The sequence below is a fragment of the Camelus bactrianus genome, chromosome 8 (genome assembly GCF_048773025.1).
Source record: "Camelus bactrianus isolate YW-2024 breed Bactrian camel chromosome 8, ASM4877302v1, whole genome shotgun sequence".
In the NCBI taxonomy this organism is placed as follows: domain Eukaryota; kingdom Metazoa; phylum Chordata; class Mammalia; order Artiodactyla; family Camelidae; genus Camelus; species Camelus bactrianus.
Window position 1 is genome coordinate 54,078,179 of NC_133546.1, and position 19,825 is coordinate 54,098,003.

Below are 19,825 nucleotides of genomic sequence, written 5' to 3' on the forward strand. Positions count from 1 at the left end.
GTTCTGGTATCTCATAGGGTAAGTCTTCCTTCACTGTTGTCTTTCAAAAAATGTTTTGGTTCCAAAGCAATCTTGAGAAAGAACAAAGCTGAAGGCATCACACTCCCTGATTTCAAATTATATTACAAATTATAGTAATGAAAACAGCATAGTACATGGATCAATGGAGCAGAATAGAGAGCCTAGAAATAAACCCACACATATATGGTCAGTTCATTTATGACAAAGGAGCCAAGACTATACAATGGGGAAAAGACAGTCTTTTCACTAAATGGTGTTGGAAAAATTGGATGACCACATGCAAAAGAATCAAACTTGACTACTTCCTTACACCATACATAAAAATTAACTCAAAATAGATTAAAGACTTGAAAGTAAGATCTTGAAACCGTAAAATTCCTAGAAGAAAACATAGACAGTAAGCTCCTTAACATAGTTCTTAGTGATTTTTTAAAAATCTGATACCAAAAGCAAAAGCAACAAAAGCAAAAAGAAATAAGTGCACTACATCACACTAAAAAGCTTCTGCACAGCAAAGGAAACCATCAACAAAATGAAATGGAAACATACTGAATGGGAAAAAATATTTGCAAATCACATCTATGGTAAGGAGCTAATATCCCAAATATGTAAAGAACCAATTCAATTCAGTGGCAAACAAACGATCTGATTAAAAAATGGGCAGAGCATCTGAATAGACATTTTTCCAAAGAAAACATACAGGTGGCCAACAGGTATATCAAAAGATGCTCAATATCATTAATCATCTGGGAAATGCAAATCAAAACCACAATGAGATATCCCCTTACACATATCAGATTAGCTATTATCAAAAAGACAAGAAATAACAACTGCTAGTGAGGATGTGGGAAAAAAGAGGATACTCGTACACTAGCGTTGGGAATATAAATTGGAAACCAGTGTAGAGGTTCCTCAAAAAATGAAAAAAATGAAAACACTGACTCAAAAAGATATATGCACCCTAATGTTCATTGCAGTCCTTTAAAACTTTTTTGAATTTATTTCTATTTTATTTTTCTTGTGCTTTTGACCTGAATGCTTCTTTCAAATTCATTTGCCTTCGATCTTTCTAGTGTTCTAACAAATACATTTAATAAAAACACATACACATTTTCTTCCAGTATGGCTTTGGCTACATCCCTCGGGCTTTGGTAATTATTTCTTTCAATGTTGTTCATTTCTAAAGAGTTTGTACAAGGAGAGCGGCTGGAAGAAAAGCAGCCGGGAGGAGAGCAGGTGTGGAGCCTCCTTGCCCCACTAAGGGTGGTGGATGCCCCTTTTCTGCCTCTGACTATTCTCTTGCTCCTTTCTCTCTCACCTCCCATTTCTTCCGGTAGCTCTCCCTCTCCTCTCCCTCTCTCTCCCACTTTTCAGACAGCTATCTTCTTCTAGAGAGAGTCCAGAAAACTGATAAACTCTTCCACAAATGGATTGCCTTCTCCAAGAGTACCTGCCTTTTAAAAGTGGATACAGCAGAGAAGAGGAGAAAAGCCCTAACGCAAAGAAAGGAAAGGGTGGGTGATTGTGAAAGTCTAAGCTGAGAGGGAAGTAATGGAGTGGGAGGAAGAGAAAGGTGGTAGACTTCTGGAGTCTCTCAGTTGCCATAATTAGGAAGCCTAGTCATGCTGCTTTACACACAAGGGAGATCCATATCCTTGCTCCCTGAGGCTTCTCAGACACAGGTGCTCCAGAGAAGGGGAGAGGTTGGGACCCAAGAAAAATTGCTTGCTTCTCCGTGTAGTATAGAGAACTAGCAAAGTAGTGGCAAGTTTACTGGTGAGCTACTATGGCTCTCAGGCAGACTCTGAGAAAGAGAATAATACTGCCCAAGCAAGATAGTTTTACTCTTTCAACAATTAGGTTGTTTCATTGGAATATAAAGACTGTGGGGCTGAATGAAGAATACCAGACATTCTCACCATCCTTCTACCTTTGAATTTTACTAAACTGATCATAGCCACATAGGTGGATATGGATATTCTGAAGACGATGACCGTGCTGGGCAGAGCATGGTCCTCCAAAGACACCCATCTCTTAATCCCCAGAACCTGCAAAAGGTACTTTGCAGATGTGACTAAATTAAGGATTTTGAGATAGGAGATTATCCTGGATTATCTGCATTAGGCCCAATATAATCACAAGGGTGTGATGGGGGGAAAGGGAGGCCAGAGAGTCACGTCAGAGGAGATGTGACAATGAAATGAAGCAACTGCTGGCTGTCAAATGCCCGAAGTGTCTCAAAGGCAAAATGGCCAGGAAAGGAATTCTCTTCTAGAGCCTCCAGGATGAAGACAACGCTGCTGACACATTGATTTTAGCCTCCTAAAACCCATTTCCAACTTTCCAACTTCTGATCTCCAGAACTGTGAGACTATAATTTGTTCTGTTTTAAGGCACTACTTTGAGGTAATTTGTTAGTAGTGATAGAAAACTAATAAAATGACAAAAGTCATGGGTACAGTAGCCACAGGGCAGGCATCTGGGTGTAATTGCTAACTATAATAACAGTAATTACAATAATTATTATTGTAGTTGATGTATTCTAATCTCTGAAACCCAGTGTTCCTCAATATGAATATGGGATCTACCCAAAGCCTAGTTTGTTTTGGCTTTGTTTTTTTGTCCAAAATAGTCTAGATTTCACAAACCTGCAACACTGCGTCACTATGCATCACTATGGAACTGGTCAAGCTTGGGAACCTGGTAAATGACCTCAGGTGGACTCACAAATCCCTTGACCCCTGGAGCTGGAATCCAGGGCAGGAGAGTGGGCGTTCTCTCTGTCTGAACGCGGACACCTCTGCCAGCATGAGTCATTCCTCCACAAATATGCTAGGCTGCCCACTAGTGGTGGGGGTTTGGTCAGTGAAACCTCTGGGGGCTTTCCTGGGCATCTGGAGTCACCTGTCACTTGGGTTCAGTGACTGCAAGCTTTTGGAAAATACAGCATGGCTTTAAATTATGTTCACAGGAAGGAGTGCACAAAGGTAAAAGTTGAGACAGAGAGAGAGAGACTGAGGACGGAAGGAGGGAAGGAAGACTAAGGATGAGGGAGGGGAGCAAGCAGGGACTGGCGAGGGATTGTTGAAACTGAGCAGGACCCTATGGGCCCTCCGGGGGCAGACCCGTCCCCCATATCCTCTGCTTTAGCTCCTCTCTCAAGTGCCTAGATAATAGCATATGATGCATTATTCCCCAAATTGTTTTAAGGATGTGAAAACCCCCACCAAATGGAAAATGTTAACTACTTGATGACCATGAGCACATGGCCCCCAGGGGTACTGGAGCATCAGGATGGATAACATTAACCCCTGTGACACCGTCCTGTTACCTCACCATCAACCGACCAGAGAATTGTGCCCTAGCTGATCACACAACCTGGGGTGCCCCTCCCTCATCTTTCCTTTAAAAATGCTTTGCTGAAACCCATCAGGGAGTTTGGGCTTTCTGAACACTGGCTGTCCTGAACTCCTTGCTTGGTGCCCGGCATTAAATGCTGCACTTTCCTTCACCATAACCTGGTGTCAGTAGGTTGGCTTTACTGCGTGTAGGTGAGCAGACCCAGGTTTGGTTCGGTAACACTATTTCTGCTGCCAATACCAGGCAAAGCCAGGGGGCATTTTGTGCCTCTGAGCTAATGATTCCTATCCAAATTCCAACCTGAATAAGCCCAGCAACACCACCACGTGTGCAAAACATGCTAATCACTGAATAAAAATCAAATTTAGAATACCTATTTTTTAAATTAAATTCTTGAAGAACCCAAATCTTACTTTATTTTCAGATATTTAGTTATTTTATCCCTTTCACTCACCTATAGACCAGGGCTTCAGAATATCTGGTCCTTTTTCAACCTTCTCTCTGTTCCTCTGGAAAATGGAAAGCAATGCAAATATTGAAGATCATATCCTGAGCTAGGTACTGCATTAGACACTTTATATTTTTAAACTGTGTGAAACATGTTAGGTAATAACTGTCATCCCAATTTTAAGATGAAGAAGTGGGCTTAACCAAAGTGACTTGGACAAGGACTCACTTCTGGCAGAGGGGCTGGTGATCAGGCAACAAGCCTGTCTAGGGCCTGGACTCCGGCTCAGGAGCCCTACTCATTTTCAAGCTCATTTAAGAGTTACCTGACATTTGTTTAGTACCAGGTACTAACAAATGTTCAATGTTCAATGTGATGCATACCGCAGTGAACAAAATAGACAGTAATTCCTGTCCTTATAGAATTTACATTCTACTGTTGGCAAGACCTTGGGTTTATTTCATTGGTTCCCTTAGATATTTAGCAATGCATACCCATCATAACACTCCATTCAGAGAGATGCTTAATTCTGAGCAGCATCCTGGCTATACTTTCCTTGGGGATGCAACTTCAACCCCTAACATAAACCCAGAGAGAGGTCTGAGTTCAGATTTCCTGGTAATTTGCATATTTGACGAGATGAGCTGGAATTATGCATTTGTGACTCAGGTTTTATTTCCCTATAATTCCCAAAGGGTGATAGCCAAGGGTGCATTTCTGGTGAAGTACCTCTGCCTTCCATTCTGCTCTTTGAGGGCTTGAGCAGCACCTGGCCAGGACTGGCAGATGGCCAGGGGTTGGATGCTTCTTAAATTTTGAATCCAAACTTTACCAAATGTGAGAATTCAAGGAATTCTTTCATGTGGTAATTCCCATAGCCCCTTACACTTCCTGTAACTTCTGTCTAATGTTACAATTTCATACTATCAGAAGTATGGTGGAATTTCTACAAAAATGAGTCTTTCATTTTTAAAAAATTTTTAACAATCAGTGAATGTTATTGCTCCCATAATTGTTGAAACTCATGGATATATAAGGCATCCATAAAAATATGTGTATCTGGACTACAAAGCACTTAAGTTACAGGCATGCTTGTCTCAAAGATGGAAATCCTGGAGCAGCCTGCCACCTTCAGGATAAATTCCCAACTAACTCCATCAGAGAACACTGGTTTTAGCCTCTATAAATTCCAATCTGCGTAAAAACATTTCATGATGATCAATGATGGAAGCTATATTCCTTATAGAACTTTTGCTGTGATTATTATATATAATTACATTAGTTTTTCTCTAAATAAAACTGCCCCTTACTTTACTTTTAAAAAATTATTACTCCCAGAATCAATTATCTTTACATCAATTATTTCATTGCTTTTAACTTCATTTTATTAAGGAGAGATGAAAACACTAAAAACAGAACTTGCAGCCAGTCTGTGAAAAATATTGTAACTCTGGAAACTCTACTTCCTAGTGGGTTCTTTGATTATGGATTAATGACAATATTTATAAAGAACCTTAAATATAAGCAGTAACGTAGTAGTCCATTCAGAAACAGGGAGGGAGAGGGAAGGGTAAAGGGAGCGAGAGAGAGGATGGTGGGAGGGAGGAAGGCAGGGAGGGGGAGGGGAGAGGAGGGAAGGAAAAAGGGAGAGAGGGAGAGAGAGACACACACGACAGACAACACGCTTTTCTATTGGCTGTTTCAGCTACACGGAGGTCTCCTTGGCTTAAAAATAATGAGGAAGGCAGGACAAACAAGAAATAGGCTAGAGAATGACGCGGTGACTCAACACGTAGTAGGAGAAATAACTCAAATTAGTACCAAAAACGCATGAAGAGAAAAGGCAGTATAATGGAAATCGATACAATAAGGTCAAATGAGTTATGAGAGCAGAATGTAAAACATTACAGAAAAAGAGAACATAGCTCAGATTTAAACGCAGCAGGCAAGGGGGCAGGAAAATGAGGGACATTTTTATTCAAATGTGTGACAGAAAATGTTAAGAGCGACAGAACAAATATTCATCAAGAGTGAATAAACTTTCATTATTTCCTTTCACAAAAGCAGGGAAGGGAAATCTTTGACCATTCCTTTACCCTGCTGCAACTAGTTCCATTTTTATTGGCTTCCTCTTCGGCTGCACTGACCTGTGAAAGGACTTCAAGGTCAACTTCCTTACGACTTTGACTCTTGACCTGCAACTTTGGAATCACGTGGGAAGCTTGAACCAACGCGGGGCCTCACTTGGGAGGAATTAAGTCAGAAAACCCAGCATCTCTCTTTCAAAACTTCCCGCCCAACTCCCCGAGTCTCCACGGGTGAGAAGCACGGTGGGTCCGAGCCTTAAGTCCCGCCCCATCTCGCGGGAAGCTGCAGCAGGTGGGCGCACGTTGCCGACCCGAGGGAGGCGCTCCCTTTCGTGTACTTTGGGCAGAGAGGCGGTGTGTGCCCTCCCGACCGCTAGGGGGCGAGCCGCGCTTATTTAGCGCCCGTTTTCCGGCGCGCGGCCCGGACGACCCCCGAGGTGCGCATGCTCGGTGCGTCCCGGAGGTCGCCCGCGCCGGTGTTTAACCACGTGTGGCGTGGACCTAAGGGCATCATGTGAGATGGGGGCCTCGGTGGCTCGCGCAATCAGGAATTTCAATCTCGAGAGCCGGGCGGAACGGGAACTCAGCAAGATGAAGCCCTCCCCGGCTCCCAGGCACCCCTCCACCAAGAACCTCCTGCGAGAGCAGATGAGCAGTAAGTGGTGCAAGGGCGCGTCGGCCTCAGCGCGCGGCCCCCTGGGCAGGCTGGGCTGTTCCACGCCGGCAGACCTCGGTCCAGTGGCCGGGTGACCGGATTCGGCCGCAGTCGCTCGGGCTAGCCGAGCGCCGGAAGGTGGAGCCACCAGGCCGGTGACATTGAGACAGTCCCCTTGCGCTCGCGAGGGAGGCGGCGGCTCCGCCTACTCCAGAGTCCGGGCGGTGGGAGCCTGAGCCGTCGCTAACCCCGTCCTCGCAGGCGTTTGTCTTTAATGCTTAGCGGCTTGATAACAAGAAATCAGAATCAGAAGGGATCGTGTGCAAGGGAATTTTTCTCCAGATATCTTTACAGAACGGTGGACACCGAGCTTGATCCAGCATTTTGGTTTACATTTAGAACCTGCTCTGTACTGTCCCAGTGATTGTTGATTAAGTGAAAAATTAAAAGTGACTGTCTTGTGTTAAGTGTTTAGGGTCTTAGAGGAAATTTTCTTTGGCTTCAATATTGTGACATTCTTTTCCTTTCCTTAGGCCATCCAGAAATTCAGGGAGAAATTGCTAGAAAAGATGACAAACTGCTGTCTTTACTAAAAGATGTGTATGTTGATTCCAAAGATCCCGTGTCTTCTGTGCAGGTAATGTGTGTTTTAAGTAAGTAAATAGTTTAACCTTTTGGGGTTCCAAAAAAATGACCGAGAGAAGTGCGTCAAATAGTAGAAGAAAGGGAGGGCTCTGCAAGTGTAAAATGTCAATGTGCTTGTGACCGGAGTGCTGAGCATTGGCAAAGTTGCACAACGGTCTAAGCAAGACACATAGGCCTCCATTCATTGGATATTTACCAGAATTCTAAAAAACTTGTGAAAGTATTGATTGAATGCAGCTCTGTGAATTATTTGATATTATTTCAGAATTTGTATGATTTGGTAGGGTGTTTCTAGTGGTTGTCATTTGAATGACCCAAGAAGAGCTTTAATACTACTTTCTCATCTTTAAGTGGATTGAGGTATGTTCTAATCCCAGAGATTCTTATAATGTTGTGTTTTTGGTGTTTGTTTGTTTGTTTATTTTGCTTTTTAAGAATATATTCAGATAGGATATGTTAAAAATGGGACATCACAGAATACATTGGGAATAGGAACCTATAAATATCAGGCACAAGTCCTTTGTGTATAGAGATGAACAAAACAACTCTCTTGCTCTCACAGTGTTTATAGTGCTGTGACGGACACAGGTATTAAACAGGTGAGCAACCATAGGTACATAGTTACTGATAGTCTATGAAGGAGATATAGGCACTGAGTATATCAGAGAGACTTTTTTTTTTTTTTTTTGAGGTGTTATTGGGATTTTGATTTGCATTTCTCTGATGATTAGTGACATTAAACATTTTTTAAACATTTTTTATTGATTTATAATCATTTTACAATGTTGTGTCAAATTCCAGTGTTCAGCACAATTTTTCAGTCATTCATGGACATATACACACTCATTGTCACATTTTTTTCTCTGTGAGTTATCATAACATTTTGTGTATATTTCCCTGTGCTATACAGTGTAATCTTGTTTATCTATTCTACAATTTTGAAATCCCAGTCTATCCCTTCCCACCCTCCACTCCCCTGGTAACCACAAGTCTGTATTCAGAGAGACCTATTTGAGCTTGAAGCATCAGTGATGATTTCTGAGGAAGTGACATTGAAACTCAGGCCAGAAGGATGAGTGGCAATTAAACAGATGAGTTCGTCGGGGCAGGAAGGTTCTAAGTAGGGGAAAGGGTTTGATTAAAGGAGAGGGAAGTGCCAGTGACCATTCCCAGATTTTCTCCATTCTAAAATTCTCTGGTTGTCTGTCTCTCTAGATAGGCAGTAGACTGTTTGCATGAATATATTATTAGTATAATTTTCACTAGAGAAGAGAAATAAAATTCATGTAAAATAAGGTTTGTAAATTGTTGCACACAATCAGCAATTACAGGTTTTAGTTATTACTAAATGCTCACATTAAAAAATATATATATAGGGGTTCATGTTCTTTATGCTATTTTTTAGACAGGTGTTGGATGGTACTTCCAAGTATTGTTTCTCTCACATTGTACTAAATCATTCATTCTGAAATTGGCTCTTGGGGAGCAAAAATCATTTAGCAATTTTTTACATATAAAACACAGAAATGTAGATGTAATCCATAGAGGGATTTACAGTGGTATTACAGTTTCATGGGGAGTATTAGGAAAAATCTAAAAAGACTCATGGGGGACTGATAATGAAGAAAAGGTTGAAGTAACTATGTTCTTTGTCCCTTTTTTTTCTTTTAGGCAGTTCATAATTTTCTTAATCTGTGATGTCTCTAGACATGTGATACTGTGCCTATCATGTGTCATTATTTTTTGTGTATGTATATATATATTTGAAGTATAGTCAGTTTACGATGCTGTGTCAATTTCCAGTGTACAGCATATTGCATCAGTCATACATGAACATGCATCTGTTTCTTTTCATATTCTTTTTCACTATAAGTTTCTGCAAGATATTGAATGTAGTTCCCTGTGCTATATAGTATGAACTTGTTGTTTATCTATTTTATACACAGTAGTTAGTATCTGCGAATCTCGAACTCCCAATTTATCCTTTCCCACCCTTTTCCCCCGCTGGTAACCATAAGTTTGTTTTCTATGTCTGTGAGTCTGTTTCTGTTTTATAAATAAGTTCATTTGTCTTTTTTTTTTTTTTTTTTTTTTTTTAGATTCTACATATAAGTGATATTATATGATATTTTTCTTTCTCTTTCTGGCTTACTTCACTTAGAATGACATTCTCCAGGTTCATCCATGTTGCTGCAAATGGCATTGTTTTATTCTTTTTTATGACTGAGTAGTATTCCATCGTATAAATATACCACAACCTCTTTATACAGGCATCTGTCGATGGACTCAAATAATTTATTTTTTCTGACCTTTTATTTCTGTTCAAAATTCTGTGAAATATATTAACCTTTTTGTCCTTTATGGTATACCTAAAAGCAGTCTTCTGTGTTTTTTTTAAATACTTTTATGACTATTTTTATGTTAAAATATGTATTTTGCATTAAATAAAGTGTTTGCTGTGTGAAGGTCCTTTCAACTGGATAGTCAGTTGTCTAAATATAATTTATTGAATAACCCAGTCATTTTACCATTCATTTACAGTGCTAATAAATACACTGATTGGTCTGCTTATGGATTCTTCAGTTCTATTTATTTTTCTGATTCTACAGTAAAATCATACTATTACAATTAATAGACGTTTATGATATGTCTTGATATTTGCTGTGATCTTCTTTGTTTCTTTTCAGAAGTTTCTTGACTCTCACTCGCTATGCATTTTTTCCTAGGTGAACTTGAAGAGGTTCTTTAATATGTCCTATTTGGATTTTGAGTGTAATTGAATTGGAATTTATAGATTAATTGAGGAGAATTAACATCTTTATATTACTGAATCTTTGGGGGATAGAGGGAAGGTTGTTACTATGGGATCTCTTTTCACTCTGAGTTTTTAAAATATTTATCACTAGCTAATATGTCAGAAAGTGAGTGATTTTTGTATTGCAGATTCCCACTTAGCTAGATTATCATTTCTGTTAGTTTTTCAGTTGATTCTCTAATTTTTCTGAAGATTTTCTCGCATTATTGGCATAGAATTACAATTGTCTCTTCCCTTTTATTGTTTATACTTAATTCTGCTCTTACCATATTGTCTTAGTGTTAAATAGCAGTGAAAGTTAGTATTCTATCCAGTTTTTTCCTCACATGGTCTGCCTCTAATGTTTCAGAATTATATGGTTTGACTAAATGATATGGTTTCTGATTAAAAATACTTTTATCACATTTGGGACATTTTCTTCTATTTTCAACTTGCTAAGAGGTTTTTTCTTTAATTAAAAGAGGCTTTTGAATTTTATCAGATTTTTTTTCAGTGTCAATATTAATTTTAGTATTTAATATTAATCAGAAGCGGAATCTGAATAAAAGTTTGTATGGAGTGGAAGGAAGATCTACCTGGGAATAGGAAGATAAGAGAAGCTTTGAGTTTTGGAAAGTGGAGAGATTGTCAGGAGTGTTTCATGCCAGAGTTACAATATAAATGTAGGAGAGTGTGTGATGCCTTTGGAGAACAGAGTTCAGCACAGTTAGGGGAATGTGTGAAGGATAAATTTGGGAGAAATGAGGTGGGACAGGAAGTAATAGGGGCCAGATCATGAAGATCCTTACTTGTCTTACTAAAGAATTGGGGTTTTAACATGAGGGCAATGAGATGTCATTGAAGAGTTTCCTGCCGAAAAGTGACGTGAGATTTGCTTCATTCTTGGGGCAGTTTTGAGAGTAAGCTGGGAGGATTGAAATGCATTTTATCCAGTTAGAGGAGACCAGTTAGGAGTCTTTTGCAATAGTTCCTGCAGGAGACATTATCTTGGACAAGGGTGACTTAGTGACTGGGAGAGAAATGATCAGGTTTGAGAGGGACTTAGGAGGGAGTATCAACAGAATTTGGTCATTGTTTGGCAGTAATGAATGAGGGAGAGGGAAATGTCAGGTATTAACATAAGAGAAGCTTTGAGTTTTGGAGTGGGATGTGGGAGGTGGGTGATGTTGGCCACCAGGCTAGAGAGTTTGGGGATAGAACTGGATTTTCAGGGTAAAGGGATAAGTTCAGTTTTAGACATGCTGATTTTGAGGTGTTTGTAGGTTATCCAAGTAAGGATGCCATTAGGCATTTGGGAATTTGGATCTGGAAGTCAGGAGAAAAGTCTAGGTTTGAGGTCAGATTAACTGTAGGTAATAATAGTGAAGGGGTGTATAGAATTGCTTGGGAAGAATGCGTAGAGTAAGAAGAGAACCTGGGCCAGATTCTGGGGCACAGTAACATTTAAGGGGCAGCTGAAGGGACATAGTCCAGAGAAGGAACCACTGCAGAGACAGATGGAAGACTAGGAGAGGGGTGGTGTGGAAACCAAGGGATAGATGGTTGTGGGTACGTGGGAGTGGTCAGAAGTGTCACGTGCTGTAGTGAGTCAGGATGAAGTCTGAAAAGTGTCCTCTGGATTAAGATCTAATCCTCTGGATTTTAGATCACAAGTATCATTATCTTTTAAAGTTGAACTGAGAAGAAGGAAACTGGTCATAAAAGAAGTTTTGGGTTTGCAGGGTGTTTAAAAAGATGGTGATTATAGCATTTTTATATTTTGACCAAACAGCAGTAGTAGGCAGGGTGCATTTGAAAGGAAAAGTAAAGGGGGATGGTCAGTGTAGCTGATAAAAGAAGGGAATACAGAGCACAAATGCAAGAATTAATCTTGGTTGGGACAGACATTTGGAAAGATGGGTGTGCGTAGGTGGTTTTATTTATATTTGTTGGGGTCTTGGAGGCATTAGTTTATTTCCTCTGAAGAGGTAAGATCTCTAGCAATATTTGAATTCATTCAAGGTGTTTGGAGGCACTGATAAGAAATACCAAACTAGGAAACAGAAATCAATTCTTTGTTGTTCTCTTAATACATATGAAATAATGTGGTGAGTAGATGGTATCCATTTGATTAGTGTTTTCTAGAATTACCTAAATTTCTTAACAGTTGAGCTGTAGTTATGAAATGGCAATGTGGCAAAAGTGCCATCTAACTATGGCTCATTGTAATGAGAAGAGATAGTCTGAAAAACACACGTAGTATTTATTTGAAGGATAGTGTAGTTTCGAGAAGCATGAAAGTAGGTATCAGATCTTTGCTGTCATCTTGAAAGCCTATGTTTTGGTTTTTGTTTTTTGATTGTAGGTCAGAGATGCCGGGACACATCAGGAGCCGAAGGAGTTCAGGTTGCCGAGAGACCATCACTCGGGCATGATGGATGTTCAGAACATTCCCAAAGGCAAAATTTCCGTTGTAGAGGCATTGACACTTCTCAATAATCATAAACTTTATCCAGACACATGGACTGCTGAGAAAATAGCCAAAGAATACCATCTAGAACAGCAAGATGTAAATTCTCTTCTCAAATATTTTGTTACTTTTGAAGTCAAAATCTTCCCTCCTGAAGGCAAGAAAGCAATAGGATCAAAATGAAGAAAATCTTGACATTACTTTTCCTATCTGTACCCCATATCCCCACGCCCTGTTTATTTTCTCATTTTAGCATATTAAATTATATAAATTACTGAATGTGTAAAGCTCCCTCCTTGTGAGAGCATGCTATTTATAGAATTCTGGTGAATTTTCAGGATTGCTTGTAGAATGAATTTTGTTTTCTTTTAAACTTTGATTTGGTTTAGGCATATGTTCATGTGTAATATCAGCATGACTAATCAGCACGTGTATAGATTTAGCATAAGTAAAAGTTACAGCATTTTACATGTATCATATCATCAGCTTTTAAGTCATATGGCCTCTTGGGACATGTCCCAAATCCCTCATTTAACATTCATAGCTTTACCTTCCAATTTAGGTGGTTAGTTTATTCTTCCTATGGAATAGTGAAAGTGAGAGTTTTTCTGGCTCTTAAGACTGACATAATTTTGTTTGAGAAAGGGAGGCTTGACAGTGAGGTCGAATAACAGTATTGCCTGAATAAAGGCAGGCAGGAGACTGGATACAAAATCAGTAGAAAATATATTTTTATTACTGCTCCAGGGAATAAGAATTAGTGAGGACTTACTTTGTTTTGAGTGGGTTTTACATGTGGAGTAACTTTGCAGTATTAAAAAAGAACTGGTATTTATAAAACTATAGCAATCTCTGCTTTGCCAAACAAACAGGTAAGTCTGAAAGCTTTCAAAGAGGGAAGCCATAGTGGGAACTATCTGAAAAAAATTACTTTTCTCTGGACTTAATGTAGAAATACAAGAAACTTTTAAAGAGTGGTTAAATCAGAGAACCATGGTAAATTGAATTTGGTGATCAAATATATCTGTGTTTTCTAATTTAAATGCTGGCTGGAAGAAGAGATTAAAAAAAATAGCAAGTAGAAGCATGAAATGTGATCACTGGGCGAGACCTGGGAGCTTGCTGCTTCATCCGTTTAACAAACGTAGGAGCTCAGTGTGTACCAGCCCTGGGGTCCTGAGCGAAATTGTGAATGTGTGTGTTTAGCTCAGTCATTATTACCACCTGTGGAATTTGGGGCAGATTGTATAGCCTCTTTGAGATTTAATTACCTTTATAACATGAATATAGTGCTGTCTTATAAAATCGAAGGGTTACTGTGAAGATAAATAAGATAATAAAGGACTAAACAAATTGGACTTATTTTTTTGCAGTTGAGAAGCCTGGGGAGGTTTCATGACCTATTTAAGATTGTTCTGTAGTTTATGACATAATGAGGCCCAGAATTTATGTTTTAAGAGTCTTAGTGGTGTGTTCTTTCTGCTGTGCTGAAAAGCATATCTCAAGAGAGCAGGTGTAAGTTGTGGGAATATCTGGAGAAGGTGGTAAGAAAAATTCCAGGTTATCAGTATCTTTCTGAGGGAAGACAGGCATTCCCTGCCTCCCGGGGATGCTTCTGGAAGTGGTATGGAAGATGCTGAGGAATTTGGCATGATAATGGAATGAGACATTTGTAATGCTGAGAAGAGAAAAATTGACTGAGATGGGGAAAATTTTAAGCTGTGTTCAAATGCAGTTTCATTATGTGAATAAACTATACCTAGCTTATATTTGGTTCAAAACAGTACTTTTAGGAAAACAAGAATTTTTAATATAAAATTATATTTTAAGACTCTGGTAACTCAATCACCAAAACTTTTCCTTTACCAAATAAAGGTCAGTACCTGTACTGGAATCACTAACACTGCTAGTTCTGAGCTGTCTTCCCTGTTGAAATCTAGGCCGTGGTTAGGCAACTGTAAATACAGCTGTTACATGGTGTCACCTGATAAATAAAGTACTTCCTGTATCATTGATTGGCCTGTTACTGCTTTTTATCATAGGTAGGAGAGTGCTTGGGTAGTAGTGGTGTCACAGAAGGCATGGAGTGTAGATTCAGAAAATCTGGATGTAGACCTCAGCATACCACTAGCCATATGATGTTGGAAGTATCCTCAACTGTGAAACAGGTAATAATTGCCAATATCTTAAAAGTAATGACTGTACTAGGCAATGATCTAGGTGCTTTACATGTGTTAACTTGCTTCATATTTACCACAGGTATGAGGATAAGTCCTGGAACCATATGTTACAGGGAAAATTGAAGCACAGAGATCTAAAGTAACTTTTAAAAGGTTACCTAGCAAATACTGGAACCTGGTTTTAAACCCTAGTAGGTTATTTCCAAAACCTTGTGCTCCTAACTGCTGCACTACGCTGCCTCTCTGTGGGATTGTAAGAATTAAGTGAGTGGCGTGCAAGGTGCCTGGGACATGTGCAGCCAGGACCACTCAGTTCCCATTGTGTATGAGAATCAGCCGGTGACCTCTCGAAAAAATAGATGTCTGGGCCTTCCTTGCTGTAGTAGACTGCTTTAGTACAGTCTGAGCGACTCCTCTCTTGGTGGGCTCTAGATCAGGAATGTTTTAAAGGTATTTAATGACCAGTGTGGCACCAGACTGTCCAAACAGTGTGTGCTGACCATCTGTGCAGTTTGAATATAGGCATTGTCTGGGTCTAAAGTTTCCTGTGAAAGAAGAAAAGGAGCAGGAGATAGACAGGCTTTGAAGAAGAGAAGCTTTCCAGGACATGGAGAAGGAGAAAGAGAGAATTCTGGGAGGTGAAAAGGTTTGAGGTTAGCAGGGTCAGGGGAAGTGGGATCCAGGAAGTGGATGCAGGAAGGCTGCCCAAGTGGGTGGATTTGGCAAAGTTCTACCATAAACAGGGTCACCATATAGTTTATTGCCCCAGCTGGGACACTTTTGAGACTGAAAAGGGCACTGATGACATTAGGACAATAGGGATAATAGGCATAAACTGGAATGTCTTGGACAAACCAGGAGTTATGTTGAAAAGGCACCAGTGGAGGCCTTGAACTCTACCTGGGATGGATGTGACCCTCTTAGCTCCACCTGGTCAACATTTAGCACCTCACCATTAACCACCCAGGAGTGGCCCCTGGGCCAGAGGAGTGGCCCATTGCTTGGCCCCGACTAATGCCTGTGCATGGATATTCCCTTCTCCGTATCTTCTCCATGCTCTAAAACACCCACAATCCCAAGAAAGGGAGGGTGGGGCCCTGAACAGTTAGAGGCGGTGTGGTGAGGACACGTCTGTCCTCGTACCTGCAGGAACTGAACCTAAGTGGCTCCAAGCACCCTGAATTGGAGCTGTGCTTAAAGACAGCTTGTTGGGTACAAGCTGAAAATGTGTATAAGAAATGAACATGTAAAGGATTAAAATGGTTTTATGCATCTTAAATAGCCACCATTCATTGCTTTATAGCTACTCTGGCTTACATGTCTTGACAAAGACCAATCCATTAGGAGAAAAGGAATGTCTATCCGTTTGTTTATCAGGGTACTCCATTTCCTTTGCTTTAGGAATAAACAGACTGAGTTACTCGTTAGATCCAAGTCCCTCTATAAAAGCCAGAGCTTTACATTCAGAGCAGTTGGGTCACTAATTCCATGGCCTCTCTTTGCCATTGTCAGTGCTCCAACAGTAGAACTGTGTCTTGGGAGCACGCGGGTAGAACTGTAGAAGAGGGACTCACCAGGTAGCGGAGCACGATCCCGAGCAGAGATGAAGTGCTGGCATTTTTTTAATGTGTTAATGTTGTGAAGTACATAGCAGGTAATACCCAGATTGAGTCTTCCTTGCTTCCTGTGAGGAAAAAGGCAACGGGTTGGTCACCACAAATGAGTAATCTGGGGACAAGAATTTAGTCAAAATGAGATAAGCCAGTACTTGGAAGTTGAGAAGTAATCCCTGAGATGAGAGGAAATAGGTAACAGTGTGCAGTCTTGATGAGCAGGAGGATTTCTTGGTTGCATGAGAGATTATAACCTTTGGAAAGGTTATCTAATTTTGAAAGAGGAAAGCCACGATAATGCCACCTGAATAACAATGAGCTCTGCCTATGGCTCCAAAGAAGATAAACTATAGAAGAATTTATATGTAGGATTGATTACTGACATTCACATCTGAAAGCAGAGGGGGCCAGTGAGGAGAAAAATAAGCAATATTTAATTTATATGTAAAATAAGCCTCAGGCTTTCTTATTCCAGAGGGATAAGTAATGATTAAATGTAATACATACATGTTTGGTAGTAAAAATTCCATTTGAAGATAATGATTGTGAGCGATTTTGCTGTTTTAGTAGACTTTGTAACACTTACATATGGGAAATATAGCCAGATTTTTCGTTAAATGCCTTCTTGCATTCCAGGGTAAGCATAATGGTTCAGTTAAAGTAATCCAATAATTTAACTGAACTATATAACGAAGATTATTACCTTCGTTTTGGAATTATCTAAAATTTTCTTTCATTTTTCAGTGATGCCTGTTACACAGCAGTATGCTTTTGTGTAAAATTTAAATTTTATTTTTCTTTTAGTTGTTTTCCATATATAGCATGATTTCATGTAACTTTGTATGAATTTGTGAGTATTTAAACAAATGCTACTTTTTAATTACCCAAATAAGAAACAATACACGTGGGCTCCTGTTTATTATTTAGGCTTTTATTAGTGTAGGGAAACCCCTGCATAGAGTATTCAGCTCTTACTGTTTACAGCTCCGTAGGCCATTATCTATTCATTGTTCAATCGTTTCTCTTTCAGCCTTCCTGCTCCTCTTTCTGGTCCACAGCTGGTGCTGTTGGTTCATATAAGGAGCTTAGAAATGGAAAACCACTTAAAATACTGCAGTACCACCAAAGCAAATGAGCACCTTTTCTCTTTGGTTATTTTGTTACATCTTTTTCCTTTTGTTGCTGACCTCGGTGCTTCAGGAGGAATAGCAAAAGGTAAGATAAAAGATTTTAAAAGGATCAGATTTAAGACCTTCCAAAGCCCTTAAAACAACATCCTTAGTGAGGCCTTTATTAAATATTGAGGTTGCCACGTTCTGTTTTTTAAGAGACCCACTTTTAGGTAGGTCAAATGTGTCACCCACTTCAGAATGTAGATATAAGATTAATAGCATGATTTTTTTTAAACTTTCTCTGCTTGCTCAAGTAATTTGTTAAGCCAAAGGAAGACAAACATTTCAACTTTGCTTAATAGTGTTTAAGAGAGAAGTGGCTTTTCAAATCGTTTCCTCAAATTGATAATGTTGCTAATGATTCATTTCTTTATTCATCATCACAAATATTTATTGTTCTGTTTACTGTGTGCCAGGTACTGTTCTGGAAGCTAGGGACATAGCAAAGAAGATAAAGCCTCATGGAGTTTACGGTTTTACAACATCAGCTGCTGTTTTAGTTAGATAACAAACCGTAACATTGCTCCATAACAAACCATTTCAAAACCTGGCAGCTTAAAAGAAAATTCTTTTTATTTTTTGTATATATATATATATATTTTTTATTGAAGGATAGTCAGTTCACAATGTTGTGTCGGTTTCTGGTGTACAGCATAATGCTTCAGTCATACATGAACATACATATATTTGTTTTCATATTCTTTTTCACCATAAGTTACTACAAGATACTGAATATAGTTCGCTGTGCCATGCAGTATAAACTTGTTGTTTATCGGATTTTGTGAGAATCCTCCTGTTTCAAAGCAGGAGACACTCTGCCAGAGTTCAGTATGTGTTCCGTGCGATTCAGTGAGTTTGTAGATGTAATTCTTGGTGTATTTGTGGGAGAGGCGAGCTGTGAGTCTCTCTACTTCTCCATCTTGGCACCTCCTCCCCGCCAAAAAAACAATTCTTTACTATCTCCCAGGGCTTTGCAGGTATTTGGAGCTCAGCTGAGCAGTTTTCCCTTGACATCTCTCGTGAAGTTATGGCTGGGACTGGTGTCATCTGAAGGTTAAACTGGGCTGGGTGTCCAAGGTGGCCCACTCCCATGGCAGGCAGGCAGTTGACGCTGGTTGTTGGTAGAGCATCTATAGGCAAGGTCTCCATGCGGCATGGACTTCTTGTAGCATAGTGACGGGCCGGGTGCCAAAAGCAAAAGTTGCAGGACAAAGAAAGTAGAACTATCAGAAATTGTCAGAGCATCACTTCTTTATTCTATTTGGCAGTGTAGTCACAGAGCCTGCCTTGATTCAAGGGCCATATGTCCTGATGGGGAAACTGTCAAAGAATTTGTCGTCATCTTTGCCCTTTGCAGGGCATCATATCAGGAAATGCATGATGTCGGTTGGTCTCATTTGGATGATGTTAAGTTTGACAGCTTGGTTAAGGTGGTATCTGCCATATTTTCCTCTATAAAATTACTGTTTCCCTTATAATTAACAAGTTATTGATAAGGCTGCGGCATGAGAGGTACTGAAAGTGTTCACCGTTTTGATCTGGGTGGCCATTGCATTAGTATATACTTGTGTACAAATACACCAAACTGTGTGTTTCAAAAGAAAGCATTTTATATACCTTAATATGCTTAATTCTCCAATGAAAAAGAAATTAAAAAAAATTAAAGTTGTCATCTTCACCTTTATACTTTGCTTGGTTGTCCTTTGGTTGGCTTGACAATGATTCCAGTCTCCCAATTACAAAGACCAAAAAACCCAGACACCTCTTGACTGTTCCCTAACTTACTGCCACCTGCAGCTTCCAGCCTTCATTATGACTCTCTCTAATTTCTTTTCCAACTGGCACCCAGACTAATTTTTCTAAAAAAAAAGCAAATATGAAACTGTTTTTCTCCTGCTTTAAATTCATCTCATCACCCCTAGGATAAAATCCAAGTTCCTTAAATTATAAGGAGCTCCACACCTGATTTATCACTCCAAACTCATCTCTTGTGACTCTCAGTGTGAACGTAGCCTTCCTAACTCAGTTTCCTTTTGGAGGTATGTATTTACCTATGATCTTAAAGGGAAAATAACACTTCAGTGGTTTATTGAATGGTAATTTAATTCAATTCTGTTTAATGGATGTTACTGAGTATTAATTGAGTGCACATTTCTAAGCTAGGTACAGAGGTAAGAGTTGTGATGAGAATTAACATAGTCCTTGCTTCCTGTTGGGATCAGAGAAGTGTGCAGATTACCCCAGGGCAAAATTTAGTAAGTGCCCTAAAAAGTATAAACAAAATGCAGTGGGAATTCACTGGAGGGAGAGGTGAGAGCTCTGCTCAGCAGGGTTTATTTGCCTTAATGCTACTGTCCCAAGGAGAATAAAGCTGCCCTTT

The 19,825-nt window shown here is 39.7% G+C and overlaps 2 protein-coding genes across 2 annotated transcripts in view; both read left to right on the forward strand.

The window, feature by feature from the left end:
* Positions 1–6,316: 6,316 nt before the first annotated feature.
* Positions 6,317–14,495, forward strand: NDUFAF4 (NADH:ubiquinone oxidoreductase complex assembly factor 4). The gene is made up of 3 exons (XM_010948414.3): positions 6,317–6,571; positions 7,105–7,208; positions 12,376–14,495. Exons 1-3 carry the CDS (start codon positions 6,436–6,438, stop codon positions 12,661–12,663), a joined length of 528 nt encoding a protein of 175 aa, XP_010946716.1. The 5' UTR covers positions 6,317–6,435; the 3' UTR covers positions 12,664–14,495.
* A 27-nt stretch (positions 14,496–14,522) lies between these two features.
* Positions 14,523–19,825, forward strand: part of LOC141578372 (uncharacterized) — a 159,122-nt gene continuing 153,819 nt past the window's right edge. The window contains exons 1-2 of the transcript XR_012508700.1: positions 14,523–14,648; positions 17,304–17,488. The gene's annotated coding sequence lies outside the window, so the exon portion shown is untranslated. The remainder of the gene's footprint in view (positions 14,649–17,303; positions 17,489–19,825) is intronic.

Excerpts from the sequence above, each read along its gene's own strand:
- NDUFAF4 (XM_010948414.3), top strand. The coding sequence starts at position 6,436 with ATGGGGGCCTCGGTGGCTCGCGCAATCAGGAATTTCAATCTCGAGAGC. Across the intron at positions 6,572-7,104 it reads CCTGCGAGAGCAGATGAGCA|GCCATCCAGAAATTCAGGGA; the intron begins GTAAGTGGTGCA and ends TCCTTTCCTTAG. Across the intron at positions 7,209-12,375 it reads ATCCCGTGTCTTCTGTGCAG|GTCAGAGATGCCGGGACACA; the intron begins GTAATGTGTGTT and ends TTTTGATTGTAG.